Genomic DNA, 15,782 nt, shown 5'->3' on the forward strand with positions numbered 1-15,782 from the left:
TGAATATTAATTGTATATATTCACATGATTACTGTAACTCACATCTTATTTTTATACAAGTTTTACATGAACTAATGTGGGTAATTTTTGAAATTAATGTTTCCTTTGTTCTGAAGTAAAATATTTTCAAATGTAAAATTGAACATGTAAAATTTTACATGTAAACATATAAAATATTTTTAGTAAAATATTTCAGGTTGAAATAACAGGATTTGTGGGGCGTGCAATAGACATTGAGCTTATTGTTTATTTACTCGAAAGTGCCATCAAACTTGAGAAGCTTGTTATTAATCCCTTGGAAGTTTGTGAGAGTAGAAGAGAATGAAGGTGTGATAGAATGTGCCAAGCAGCTCAAGAAAAATCTACCTGTAAAATCTACCTGTAGGAGCCGAATTATCTATTCTGTGATCATCATCAAATTGGTTTTATTTGATGTATTGTTAATGTATTCTGAAATTTTATGCACACTAGCAATTTGTGGAGGATTTATATTCAGACTAATGAGAGTTTTTTTGTTATGTATTTTGACTCTTGAAATCAAGTTTAAGCGTCCCATTTGCTTGCAAGGCTTTTAAGTGAATGTTAGCTGACCTTTTACTTGGTTTATATCTTTATTGGTTCAATTAATAGGTGCCCTTAAAGTATTTGTTAACAAATCATTTGAAAACTTTTTCAATATTTTGAAGCACATCTTTCTTTCCCTCAAAAACACACACGGGAGAGCTATACTACGATGTTGCTTCTCACATTCAAAACCCTTTTAATATATGAGATATTGAGGTGTAGCAATACAAATATATAATGGTGGAGAAAGGGTGGGGCAGGTAGGTCTTAACTATATGGTGTCTTCATTTTGCTGTACCACTTCACTACATGCTATCATCAGGAGCATGTAGTGAAGTCTCTGATGGTTATATAAAAGATTTAAGATTTAATTTCTACTTACACCAAAAACTGATTGGTTTTTGGTCTAATAAGAAAAAATTATCATCAGAAGTGAACGCAAAATGTTGAAACTCTCTCTCTCTCAAAAAAAAAAAAAAAAAAAAGCTTCACTACATGCTGCCGTAAGTTTCCCCATTACTGTCCCGGGCAACAACACCAAGGCCAGCGAATTGCTTTAATTGTGCTTACCATAGAGCCCTTTACAATTTACATCAAACTCACTATCTAACACTTCTTCATTTCATGCTGGAAATTAATAGCTAACATAAATTACCACATGTATCAAAAGCTTAAATTCCCCTTGACAATTGTTCTAAGGCAAAAGCCAGCCATAATGACATTTTTTGTGGTGTTAGCATTCGCATCCAGAATGCTAGAACTCCAGATTTACTATATATTTTAGCAACACAAACATAGAAAGAAACCTTACATCTGAGTTGCTAAAGCTAAACATTTTTAGCAAGTTGTTACATTTTATTATTTTTTATTCTCTCTCATAGTGAAATGAATTTTTTATTTTGCATTTTAAAAACTTAACCCTAGCAAAGTGGAAATAGAGTTTGAAGTCAATACCACCACTTGTTAAATTAATTACAACAATTTTAAGATCACATCTAGTTTTACAACATGTTGATATAGTCAACTATGTGAGTGGTGACACTTTCTACTCTTCCTACTTACATAAATCCATCACTTTTGATCGATTACCAATGTTAAATCACTTTTATTTAAGCATTATTATAACAATCACTATCTTGCAGAACTAACATAAAACTCAATGCTAAAGTATTTATTTCCATGTCTTTTCATCCTCGTTTCTCCACTACCAACAACAACCACAAAAAGTAAATTATTATTTTTTTTTTTTTGAGAAATGTAAATAAAATTTTAAAAGAAGGAAAAAAAAGAAAAAAAGAAAAAAATAAATGGACAGAAAGAGGACAAAAGTCCGAACCTCTTTCGGTTCCTTCTAGCAGCCTCACGTGCCTTTTTCTTCTTCTTGTCGTGATCATACTCAAAGAACCTCCTCTTTCAACACCTTCCACCTGAACTGTCCCAGCAGTTTTTCTTCTGGTTCGTTCTCACCCACTACTGGGTTGATGAAAGCTTGGAGTTGTGGGGTCCAAGGGCAAAGAGTACTGTATATTTAGTCTATTATATTCAACTTTCAACCACTGATAATCATAGATAACTTGCACGTGCAGTTTATGAAGAATTGAAGATATAGGCGGATGGGCAGTCTCTTTGAAAAGAGAACCTTAAGGCTCTTAGCTTGTCCATGGAACACAGCCTTATTCTATACAGTATTCTTTTAGCAAGTTGTTGATACAATATTCACAGTTTATTCTTCTGCATCGTTGCAAGTCTTAGCTACCACCCCATTCCATTAATTCCTCCCACTAAAATTTTGCATAAGATATCAAACAACAGCTCATAACAATTTGCCTCCAAATTCTTATTGTAAAAGAGAATTCAAAGAATAGTTGATCCATATTCTCAATGTTACCTACAGAAAACATAAAGCGGATCACCATTATAACCCATTTTAGCATCCTATCGCCTGTACTTATTCTGTTCCTGATCACCAGCAAGCCAATGAACGAATGTTTTGGTATATTTAAAGGAAACCAATTTCAACATCCACCAGTGAACAACTAGCTTGCTTTTGTCAAATTATTTCAGGTAACTGCACAGTTAAAATTTTCATATATATATAAATCATACATGTATTTTACTGACCATAGATTTCAAAAGGTTACATAAAAAAAATAGGTGTCTTTAGAGTTCTAATATGTAATCTGTCTTGAATCTAGGCTGGATCAAATTTAAATTTCGAGGATCTTTAAGTTGATCACACGTATATCTTATGCTTTGTTTTGAAGTAAAATATTTTCAAACTTAAAATATTTTACATTAAAACATTTTCAATAAAATATTTTCAGGAATTAGATATGATAAGAAAAATATTTTAAGCAAACTACCATAACAGGTAGCTCAGCCACTGGAGTTAAGGGTGGGCAGAGGGAGGGGCTCCCTTGACTTTTCAAAAAATTTCCCTTTTTTTTTGTTTTTTTTTTGTTTTTTGGGTAAGAAATAATAACTTTGGACATAAATTTCAATAATGCCCCCCTAAATTTTTACTAAAAACATGTAATGTATTTATATAGTTGACTAATGCATTTTTTATTTCCTCTAATCATTCTTATATTATACATAGCTCATTAAATTAAAATGTATACCGTACATAATTTAATTATATTTTATTTTTATTGAATTGACTTATATTTTTAGACATGACAAGACTTTATTATTATTATTTTTTTGGGCAAAGATTCAAACACTTGTTAGATGTAAATATTTTTGTTTCTGTAAGAAAATATCATATTTTAAATCAAAATTACAAATACTCCATGTATAAGCAATAAATAAATGCTATAAATATATGTGTGCGTGTTATTCTTTGGATTTAATTTATATGCATGTGTGTGTATTTAGCTTGGCCCCCCTGAAAAATATTTCTAGCTCCGCCACTAACTAGAGCCTTTGACCGGCAGCCTAAACGGTGTCTTCAATGACCAAACCACTGGCACTGATTGTTGGAACGCCGACTTTAGCCACTAGACTTCTGGCACTGATGGCCAGATCGGCGGCTTTGGTTGCTAAAATGGTCTTTCGAATGACTAGACTTACAGCACTAGTCTCTGGAGTGGTTTCTCCAACCAAAAAGTTGCCAACAATTGCCATTATAGCAGCGTCTCTAGTGACCATACCACCAACACTGATCATCAAAATGGCAGCTTTGGCCATTAGACCCTTGGCATCGATGTCTCTGGTGATCAAACCGACGATCCAATCCATCAGACTAGTGACCTAGCCATTAGATGGGGGGAGGGGAAGCTACTGTGTGTTTTTGTAAAAATTTTTTAAGTAAAATGTTTTATAACTTTTTATAAAAGGATTTTACAGTTAATGGAAAAATAGTTTACAAATTTGACCACATTTTACATGCAACTAAACACTTGAAAATGTGTTTTACTTCAAAATAAACGGAGCATTAGATTCAAAGATGGTTACTCTTAAGCCTCGTTTTGAATTTTGGTGCCTTCTAAGTCTAATTTGTGCTATGGTTTGATACTTAACACTCCATTTGTTTTGATGGAAAACCTTGTGTGAAGATAGTTTTCACATTTTTCAATGTTTGGTAGCATTAGAAAAATAAGTCAAAGAAAAACTATATTTGGTAAAAAAAAAAGTATTGCTTATTTTTTAGAGATTGTTTTCCATTTAATTTTTTTTTTTTTTGGAAAAACAACTCTATCTCACGGTAAGCTAATAAGAAAAATTAAGGGCTTGTTTGGATCACCATGATTTTGAGTGATACAGTTTCCATCATTGAGTTTCCAAAACTTTTGGGTCCCACCGAAAAAATCTTGTTTGGCTTGGTTTTTGGGCGATGTTTCCATCACTCAAAACTCAAAAATTTGAGTGATGGATGATGGAAACTAAAAACAGAATTTTGGTGTTTTCAGTTTCTGAAATATGAGTTATGGTGGCAAAAAGTGAGTTATGTGACTGAGTTATGTGACCAAACAATAATTTTGGAGTTTTTGAGATAAAGTGAGGTTTGGGTTATAAGTTATGGGTTTTGAGTTTGAGTTATGAGTATTGAGTTATGAGTTATAAAAACTGAGTTATAGCCAAACCAAACAAGCCCTAAAAGATTGTTTTCCAACTCATTTATGGTTGCTAAATGATGATGCAAAAAATTAGCAGTTGAGCTTCTCGTCGCAACAGATGGACAATGCTGTAGTTGGGGTTGTCTTTGTTGGAGGAAAACCTGCAAAATGTATTGGGTGGAAGAGTAACACGCTGGTGTGGCGTTAGCCAATCTGCCTCCAATGCTTAAGTCAGTAAAGGAGAAAGATTAGAGAGAAATATACTGGAGAATGATTTTTGGTAGCATATTTGTGTGTAACTTTTACTTTTGTTACCTTTTCTTTTATAGTTGAGTGTCTAATCAATGGGCAATGAATTGCCGTATTTATGTTCAATGGCTACTGTATTACAAAATCTTTGCTTGAAGTTCACAACTCATTCTGTGACCGTTGCTCCGTCCATTACATGTTGTCATCAATAAGCGTAATAAATGCTTGACATATTCTCTTGGTTAATGATGGTATCATCTTAATGACAATCATAAATTTTTGACTCGTTAGCTGCCCCCTTGTTCGAATCTTCATCTGTTGGACGAGATGAGAACATATTCATCTGACGCTTCGTATTTTGTGTATTGCGCATTTATGGCGAGTTGGTTTTTGAGCAGTTGGGTGCCATGCGTATGGTCAGGATGCGTTCGACGTGCATACGATTCTTGGTTTTCCTGTGCGTGCTTTGGCCACTTATTTCACATTTTTCCCTCATGTTTCTTTTCTTCTACAATCTTTCCTTGTTCAGTTTTTATTCTAGGGTTTGTCTCTCCTTCAAGCTTCCTTTCTCTTTCCTGCGTTCCCTGGTAAGTTCTTCGTGCTTCTGTTTCATTTCCTACTTTTCCATGGTAGATTACTCTTCTGTTAGGGTTGATTGTCCTTCAATAGCTTTTCTTTTCGCCCATCTAGGTTGTTTGCTTGAGTCTGTAAAGGGAGAGTGTCTCAATTGGGTTAATCTCTTTATGGGGGAGAACTGTCCATATAAGTTTGTCCTTTTTTCGTTATTTCCTCTGGTTTCCCACTCTGCAAAGGTAGCTAGGTCGTTAAAGATGTCCAAGGTTAGGTCTAGTGACTTGGAGACAAGGTTATCCTCATCTGATGATCATGTGATTTCTAAGGCTGCTTCTCTTTCCACCCCTTATAAAGTTTGGACAATTTCGTGTTCCCTTACTAGAAAGGACGAGAAGCAAATTAGGGATAGGTTTCAGTTCCTTGATTACCTGTCGTCTCTTTGAAATTGGAATCCAAACTTCTTTTTTGTTTCTGGAAGTGGTTGGGAGTTCGTCCCTGGTGAGGACCTGGACGAAGCCCCCAATTCTTTTCGTAGTTAGGGAATTCCCGTGTTTGGTGCGTCTTTCTATTGTTTTTCGTTTCTTTTTGTGAGTGACGATGGTATATGACTTACTTGTGCTTTTGTTTGCAGTTTCCCAGCGTCCTCGTTTGCAAAAGAGGTATTAGTGTCGTGCCGAAAAAGTAAAGGAATATTTGGAGACCGTCAAGGACTTTGACGAGCTCGTTTCTCCTCAATCTTTATTTCTTCATTTCTTGGGTCCGGATCCGTCTACTAAGGTCCGGAGAAATTTGGAAGTTGTGAAGAAGAGTAAGTGCTTCTTCCCTTTTCTCTCTTGAAATCTTAAGCTTTTATCTTCTCTCTTTTATCTTTTTCTTTTTATCTTTTTTTATATATATTTTTATATATTTTCTTCTTCCCTTCAGGAATGACAACTAGGTTTAGTAAGCAAAAACTAGCTGAGGCTCAAGAGAGGAAGGCCAAGTGTGGCCTCATCAATGGTCTCCTGTCCAAGAAACGTTCAAAGATGGGTAACATTTCTAAGAAAGATCCCGAGGTAACTCCTCCTCTTGCTCATTTGCCTGCTAAGCGTCCTGCCTCTCCCACTTCATCTTTAGAGGTGATTGTCTCTGCTGGAAAGGAGGCTAGGAAGAAGAAAAAGGTGGGTGGCAAATCTTTCCTTCCTTCCTTCCTTCTGGGACGATGCTGACATGGCTGCTTTGAAGGCTCATGAGGCACTCTCCGTGGATGACCTAAGTCCTCTAATGGCAAAGTCATCTAGCAAGGTGATGTTGTCTCACATTCAAAAGCTTGTGCAGGTATGTGTTGATAATGTAGGTTGTCTTTACTTCTTCTTTTTTCTTTGCCTTTGCTAAGGGCGATTTCTTGTAGGCTTTGGGGGAGTCTCTTTTTGTTTTTGGGAAACTTTTGGACTTGGAGAAGAGGGTGGCCACATCTGAGCCTATGATCAGATCCCTTTCTGTTGAGAATAAGACGTTCAAGAACAAGGTTGCCATTCTTATTATTGAAGCAGAAAATGACAAAGAACGTGTGGCAGCCTTGGAGAAGAGTTTGCAAGTGGAGAAAGATTTTTGCAAGCTAAAGGACAAGTAGATCGGTAATCTGGAGCTGAAATTGCAGAAGGCTAGGGCCACGGCGGTGAAGGAATTTAAGGACTTCAACGAGTACTCTAATGAGTTGTGCGGGTACTACATGGAAGGTTTCGACCTTCTCAGGAAGTGGATGGCAAAGTATCATCCTGACTTGGACCTTTCTGGCCTGGTTATAGGTGATGTTGAGAAGGAGCTCTTAATCGTCCTTTCGAGGCTACAGTAGAGACAGAGGAAGCCTTAATTGTTGCTGAGGCAATGGAAGAGGCTGCAACTACAACCCCTACAGATCCTGTCCCTGATGAGTAGTAACTTATATGTTTTTGTTTTTCCAGGTGTTAGGACATATGTGATTCACTTGTTAGGAACATATGTCACTATTTTATGTAATTGGATAATCTTTTGACAAAATGCACTTCACTTGTATTTGGGTAGATTTAGGATGTGTTTAATGTTTCAAGAAACTTTGTTTCAAGATCAAGTGTTGAAGCCATGCAAGTTGTCCAAGATTCAAGTCTAAAAAGTCCCTGTCATTAAAGCTCGACAGCTAGCAAACTATCGAGCTTGAAGAGTTGTTCCAGCCTCGTGACTCGACAGCAACTCGACAGATAGCCATTTGTTGAGGTTTGTGAAAAATAGAATTTCAGTTCTGTTTTGACTCTAATCCGTCATTATGTGTTTGGACTTTCTTTTCTCACAACCCTAGACATATAAAAGGATTATTTTAAGGGCCGTCAAAGTGAACACAAGTTGCACAAGTGTTGAGAAAAGTTTGTTCAAGCAAATTATGACTGGATAGAATTTGCCTTAGTTCATCTTTCTTGTGAAAAAGTTGTTGTGTTTGTACACTGTAGAGTTTTATGACCAAGCATCTTCTGGATCTTCATCGTGTGATGAACTGAAGAACTTTGAAGTCAACAATTTTCTCTAGTTGGTGATTGAAATCGTGTACTAGGATCTGCGCAATTGATTAGTCACATATTGGGAGTCGTGTATTACAAGGAGAGATTGTCACTACAGAACAAGTCTAATTGGGTATTGGGGTAAAGGTTCAACTGTAGGTTGGTATAAGGTACTGGGATTCCTTTACTTGTAATAGCTTATTGTGATAATAGTGAATTCTCGGGAGTGGTGACCTTAAAATCACTCGGTGGGGTTTTTGCCGTGTAGGTTTTCCCTATTCATAAACAAATCACCGTGTCAATTTATTTTCCATTGCATACTTAGTTTAATTGGTGATTTTTTTGTGCTACCACGCGTTTGCATGTTAATTTAATTAATTAATTAAACTTGGCTAATTAATCAATTAATTCATTATAAGGGGTCAATACGTTTTTGGCCTATTAAGTGGTATCAGAGCAGGCACACTCTGATTAGGGTTAATCTTTGTTATGTTGATCCATTGACCCTTGTTTGTCATGAATAGAGGACAATCTCTTATTATATCTCCATTGTTTGATAGTACTAACTATGCATATTGGAAAGTACGCATAAGAGCTTTCTTGTAGTCTCTAGATGAGAAGGTGTGGCAAGCTGTAGAGATTGGCTGGACTAAGCCAAAGGAAGCGTCAGCCGATTGGGATGATGCTAAGATCAAGGCGACAAAATTCAACAACAGGGCATTGAATGCCTTATTCAATGCCTTATTAATAAGGCGGGTTGACCTGACCTAATCCATTTGACAAACTTAATAAACAAGTCGTGTTGGTTGACACGAATGTAACACAACCCATTTCAATCTACATAATATTAAATATAATATCAATCTAAAAATAATTTTTTTTACATCCCCAAAGCAATGCATACTTCAAATCTTCAACCCACATTCAAAATAATATAATTCAACAAAAATATAATATTCACCTAGAAATAAGTTCTTTACACTCCAAAAGAAGTGCATACACTTCAACACAAATTCAAAATAACATAATTTAACAAAAATAAAATAACATAGTTTTACAAAAATATAATATCTTTGGAACTTGCCAAATGCTAAGTATCAATATTGAAAGAATTTGTCACGCCCTAAATCCGAAACCCAGGTTTGTGGCCATGACCGGCATGTTAATATCAAGCTTAAACTTGATATTAACAAGAACCAACTTAATTTTTCGAAACTTTTAAAAAAGCTTCCCTCTTTCTTTTCATTCTTGTTTCTTTACTTAAATGTTGACATTCAGAGCATCTACACTGTACTCAAAGAATAATATAATCCACCAGTTACTCAAATTTTGAATCTCACATAATACATCTCTTAATACTGTAAGGTACGCAACTTTCTTTAGATCCTCAAATACACAATACTATAAAGCTAAACATCGAATTGCTAATTTGAGATCTATACTTCTAAAACTAAAACTAGCTCCTTCCAAAACTCGACTAAGGCTCCCTCTGCTCCAAATTAAAACCTGTTGACTGAAAGAGTGGAAGGGGTGAGGTACACAGCTCAGTAAAGGTAAGATATATGAGAATTTAATAAGGATGCATGTAAATCAATTCATTTCATTTTACAATTATTCAGATAGGAGAGCCCCTTTTCATGCATAGTATTTTATACTATTTATAATAATAACTTATATGCTCTTCGTAAAAATAATTGTTCTCCCTTTTCTTATCAGAATAATATTATCAAAGCCTTTCGGATTGAATTTCTTTCATTTCTTACAAAGTTACCATATATATATTTTCATTACAAAATGATCATTTTAACTTAAAGTCAGATAATCGGTAACTTTGTCTTAAATTGGAAGCATCTTAAAGAATAATAAAACTTTCCTTCATAAACTCCTTCTTGTAAAATATTATAACTTTCATAATTATAAAACTTAACGTTTCATAAAGAAAAACAGATATCTGATAACTTCTTAACATAAACTTGTACTTTCTTCAGAAACTTTATCTTTATAGCACTACAGAATTTCAGAAACTTTTATCTTTAATGAACAGCTTTCTTTTCATCATAAACTTTTTATTTTCACGAGAGCTTTTACTTTTCACAATGCATTTAAACTAAATACTTCTCTCATGATTAATAACATAACATAGCTATTCATAAATAACTTGTTGGTTAGTCTATATCTGATAAGTTTGTACAGAGAAGGCCTCATCACATTTTGGTGACCTCGTGTGCATGATATTGTCCTCTTTGAGAGGCCTGATGACATATCTCCTCAAGGTTTTATTCCTCCCCGCCGTCCGTACACATTGGGGAGAAGGTCTTGTTCAGATTAGAGTTACGAGCAACCCTATTTCCTCTACTTTAAATGGCTAAACAGATAACATTTTTCAATGGAAAGCTAGTAATTAACCCCTACTGACCGAGTTCAGATCACCAGAGGACATAACCCGAAAACATTTCCATACTTATACATTATACTGAAATTTCTTATTTTGCATAAAATTCCATAATAATAGCATTTCTATTGTTTTCTTCATCATGTTCGTGGAATTAGTAATAGCATCAATATGCTTAAATCATATACATAAGGTTTCGAAAGCTCACGAACATATCTTTGTCTGATAATGCTTACATGCCATATCTCTAATAAAAAACATTTTAATGCATAATATACATTAAAATAACCTCATGACTTACCAAATGCCCATATAACTTATCCCTTACCTGAAAGCAGAGGAATCGAGAGCCTAAAGTCGAAGGAGCTTAGACCTGGCAGCTGGTAACACCTAAACCGAAATCAAAACTTATTACTATCCATAATTTCCTTATCACATACTTACACATTCATCTCAAAGCCTATCTCTTAACATTAAGGAAATCCTAATCCCACCTCAACGAGGTTCCCACAAACATATTATGCACACATCAACAAATAATGTACCAACCTAAAGAAATACCATCCTTGTCACATATTAATATCATATTTCTAGAAGAGCTAACTTCATTTCAAAAGGTGCTTTGAGCTTAGGGAAATAATACATGCATAAATATACATTGTTTTAAGCATTGTCATGTAACCATATACACTCTTAAGGAAACATACAGCATGTTCAACAAAACAGCTTCATAAATACAACCGTCTAATGGTTTAGAATCTCTCCTTTGAGTATTAAACCTTGAACCAAGCTATAAAAAATTACTCTATGATCTAGACATATCATATGATGAGCATAATGAATTATATCTCAAATCATTCACCCTAACTTTAGAATTAAATCCTCAAAGTTAGGCATGTCCCTTACTATTCACTGTTTTATTCCAGCAGCATATGTCTCATTTGTAAAATACAAACGGGCTATCAAAACACATCCAATCTTCATGTAATTTTACAGAGAAACTCCTCTAGATGTCCAATATATACCATAAAATTTCGGAGTCAAAACATAAAAACATGATTTATTAAAAATCATAAAATACAGCATACTCAAATCTGTCCTGACAGAATTTCATGCAATTTAGAAATTAAACCATTATTTTTATATTGATCCAAATGATGTGAGACCACTTCCATAACAACCGTATGTATCTTATATTTCATAGGAAATAACCCTAGCATCCAAATTCACTATATACAATTTAATACATAATTTACCATGCATAAACACAGAATCTGTCACAGAGGCAGCTTTGAAACATTTTCTTGTAAATTCACAAACAATTATCAAACGATGGTATTTTCATATGGGGATTTTTATGCACTCATTAAACATGTGATAAAACATTATATATAATCATTTAACCATTTAGAGCAAAATTAAATACAACAAAAATCCCAGCAGTAACATCAATAGTATTCATCCTATCTTTTTCTTACTTCCTTAATCATATACCATCATTAATTAGTAAAAACCCTAATCTACCTTCAACAAATCACCAACACAAATTCAAAGCTTCTTAAAACAGCATATATATATATATATATATAGACTTATAAGTTTCCTAATTTCACAAACCACAAATACCAATACTAAAGATTCCATGAAGAAATTATGGATTCTAAGGTGAGAGTAGCTAGACCCTTACCAAATTTCTGGTTCTTGAGGGAAATAGAAATAGAATCACTCATGAAAGAATCTCCCTTTTCTAATGGCTGGACCCAAAAATATGAGAGGTAGAGAGCTTAAGAGAGTTTTTGAGTCTTCAAATTTTATTTGAGAGACTAGAAAGGAGAAATGAGATGGAGCTTTGGTCTTCCTTTTGGTGTGTGAACCCGTGGACTTGAGAGAGGAGTTAAGAGAGTTTCCTAGCTCCTTCCTTAAGAGAAAAGAGAGAAAAGTGAGGTGAGACTTTTCTGATTTTTTTCTTGGAACCGTAGGAATAGAGAGGGAGAGAGCTTGGAAATTCTAGTTACCTTGAATAGTCAAAGAAGAGATTAGGTGGAACTTGGTGATTGCATGGCCAAGTCTTGGTTTTTAAAGTTTGTCATCATGCATGAAACTTTGGCATTATGTGTGTTGAATTTCCATTGGTTGCATGGGTGGGTGGAATTCAACCATAATATCTTATGCATCATACATAGTTAAAACACCAACAACTATATATGTGTATATATATATATATATATATCTCATAACTTAACCACTTAATATAGTTTTGCACATACTTAGTACATATTTATAATAGAATTAGCCATTAAATCATTTATAATCTTTACAATTCCTATTCAAAGGTTTTATAAAATAATACGCTTATTAAATACTCTTATATTAATTATAGGAAGAACGTGGCTTAAAATAATAATTAACCATTAAAACACATAGTTTAATTATAAAATTAGGTTGGGGTGTTACAGAATTGGAGCAAACAATAGAATAAAGTTTATAGAACAAAAACATTATAAAGAAAAAATTACTGCAGAATTTTGAAACACCAAGAAAACGATTTTCTTTAATTCTAAAACTCACTAAACACATTGGAGAGAGAGAGAGAGAGCAATAACCGGTTTGAGACATTGAGTTTGAGAATTGGGTGTGAGACTATAAGATAGTAGAGTGAGTAGTACGGCTGAAATAAAAAAAAAAAAAAATTAGATATTTATAAGAAGTTTTAGAGATTTAGGGTTTGTAGGGGTTAGAGATTTAGGGTTTGTAAAGTTTCAATTTTCAATTATATCCCTTATAAGTTTTTGTAAGAGAGAGAGCAATAATCGGTTTGAGACATTGAGTTTCAGAATTAGGCGTAAGACTATAAGATAGTAGAGTGAGTAGTATGGCTGAAATAAAAAAATAAAATTAGATATTTATAAGAAGTTTTAGAGATTTAGGGTTTGTAGGGTTTAGAGATTTAGGATTTGTAAAGTTTCAATTTTCAATTATATTCCTTGTAAGTTTTTGTAAGTACTCACTTTTCTTTTTAAATTTAAAATATATGTTGGATATAAAAGGTATTTGACAAATCTAAAATAAAATAAATATTTATTTGTTATACGAGTTAAACGGGTTGTGTTAAGTGGGTCATTTTGGATTAACAAAAATAAATTGGCGTGTCAAATATGTTTATTGTGGGTTACGCGAGTTGACCTGCTTATAACACGTTTCTTATCATGTCGCTTTCGGGTTGACCCGTTTATGACCTAAACCCATTATGACCCAACCCTAACCTGCAAAAAACCGTGTCGGGTTTATGTAGTGTTCGCAGGATGGTTCGAACATTAATTCCCCTAAGCGCAACTTGTATCTAAACAGATACTAAATTCGGATCTTTTCGCAACATTAATTGCATATACAGTAATGTTTAGTAATACAACTTTTACGTATACACATCTTGTCACAATTGTCTTACGTGACAAATTATAATTAATTATTGAGTCATGCTAATGGGTGTCCTTGAGATAATGGTTAATAATCTATTTTAAGAAAGTTTTGACACTACTTTTATGGGAAATAGAAAAATTTTTCAAGACATTAATTGTTTTTTTTTCCCATAAATTTTTTTTTAAAATTAATTGTTAACTATTACCTTAAGGGCATCTGTTAGCATTTCCCTATCATAATCAACTATATAAGACAGCTGTCGCAAAGTGTGTGGTAGTAGTATTATTACTGTTTATATATATATGTGTTGTATTGGCCCAAAGTATGTAAAAACAGTAAATTTTTTGTGATAATTTTGGTTTCAAAACACCATAGTTAAATAAATATCTTTTACACAAATTATATTCTATAATAAGATCAATAAAAGTATTAATAGCATACCATCTAAAAGTTTTTATTTCAACTCAATGAAATCCCACAAAATTTTAGAAATACACAAGACAAGAAAAATAAAATGGAATGAGAGATTCATTTGTTTATTTTAAGATAAGGTCAAATGATAGTTTTTTCTTTGTTTTGGGTAAGAAGGTTAGGGATTTTTGAATTTTGACTTAGGACACTATTTACTGTTTAATTATTGTAATTTATTAATTTTGGTATTTTTATGTAATTTTTGTGTTAGAGTTATGGTTAAGTGATTAAATTTACCATTTTCCAATAACTTAAACTTTTGAGACAATCAGTAATTTAACATGGTATCAAAGCAGGATGTCTTGAGTTTGATCGATGGCTTTACTCTACCCTCATTTAAAATGTTAAATTCCTACTTATTGGGCCCTCAACTTATTAAAGGGAAGTTTAGGCTCATAGATGAGGGGGGAATGTTAGATTTATGGTTAAGTGATTAAATTCATCATTTCTCAATAGCTTAACCTTTTGAGACAATCGGTAATTTAACATAGTATTAAAGTATGAGATTCTGAGTTTGATCTTTATCTCCTCCACTTTACCTCGCATTTAAATTCCTACATGCTGGGTTCACCTATGAAAAGGTAGTTTTGGCCCACACGTAAGATGGAGTGTTAAAAGTATGTGATTTAAATATTTACCGGCAAATGAGACGCATATCACAAATAACATCAACATAACACCCCATGTGAGAGGGTGGTTACATTTAAGATCATCACCCATCCTCTACCAGTCCTTTCAATGAATTGTCAGTTTTTGACTTTCTAAGAAAAAACACAACCCATTCACCTAGTAAGTAAAAAAATATATGTAAAATAATAATCCAATTAAAATCTATTACCAGCAACTTTTATAAATCTAAAACAAGTTTCAATATTAATTTTAAATAATTTATCTATAAGTTTTTGTTTCAATAGTAAAGTTTCGTCTTACAGGTCATATTAACACTAGGTGGCACAATTGTTAAGTAGCACACATTGTCACGTCTCAAACGTGCTAGCTATTCAAAGTAAGTCACTGTAAAAAGAAAATTATGTAATTGTTAAATAACCATATATTAATTGCAAAGCCTTGTATGTAAGATGTATTAGTGCCGGTTTTGCTGGGGTGAAAACAAGATGGAAAGTAAATGGGAGAGATAAAGGTTTTTTTGAGTGGTTTGGGTTGGTGGAAAATTGGAGAGATTTTAGTGGTGCAGGTAGTCTTTCCTAAAGGCTTACCAAAATCATGTCTCCCCACTTTGAGGTGATTTTAGGAGAGAAAATATGGAAGAGAGATGTTGATAAGAAAATTACTAAATTTGCCTCTTCCTCCACTGTGTTCACGTTCTTCCTCCACTGTGTTCATGTGCTTAGTTGACGTTGTTTTTTGTTTTTTTTTTGTTTTTGTTTTTGTTTTTGTTTTTGTTTTTGTTTTTTAATGTTTTTTTATTCTTCTTTTAATTAAGAGAGTAAATTTATACAAATTACATTTTCTATTCTCTATTTTTTTTTCTCAACTAAGCAAATGATCCTTCTATCCCTCCACTTTTCTACCTCTAATTAAACAATA

The 15,782-nt window shown here is 33.4% G+C and overlaps 1 protein-coding gene and 1 long non-coding RNA gene across 2 annotated transcripts; one reads left to right on the forward strand and one right to left on the reverse strand.

Annotated features, from left to right (window-relative positions):
• Positions 1-5,849: 5,849 nt before the first annotated feature.
• On the forward strand, positions 5,850-7,804 carry LOC136068508 (uncharacterized). Its single transcript, XM_065775774.1, has 3 exons — positions 5,850-6,252; positions 6,369-6,761; positions 6,835-7,804. The coding sequence occupies exons 2-3, from the start codon at positions 6,654-6,656 to the stop codon at positions 7,054-7,056; spliced, it is 330 nt and encodes a 109-aa protein (XP_065631846.1). The 5' UTR covers positions 5,850-6,252; positions 6,369-6,653; the 3' UTR covers positions 7,057-7,804.
• A 1,452-nt stretch (positions 7,805-9,256) lies between these two features.
• On the reverse strand, positions 9,257-12,311 carry LOC136068521 (uncharacterized). The gene is made up of 3 exons (XR_010629879.1): positions 12,034-12,311; positions 10,675-10,736; positions 9,257-9,467 (listed from the first exon to the last, which is right to left on the reverse strand). It is a non-coding gene; the product is annotated as an uncharacterized LOC136068521 (long non-coding RNA).
• Positions 12,312-15,782: the final 3,471 nt, after the last annotated feature.

Source organism: Quercus suber, unplaced genomic scaffold (assembly GCF_002906115.3).
Source record: "Quercus suber isolate HL8 unplaced genomic scaffold, Cork oak 2.0 scaffold_119, whole genome shotgun sequence".
NCBI classification, from domain to species: domain Eukaryota; kingdom Viridiplantae; phylum Streptophyta; class Magnoliopsida; order Fagales; family Fagaceae; genus Quercus; species Quercus suber.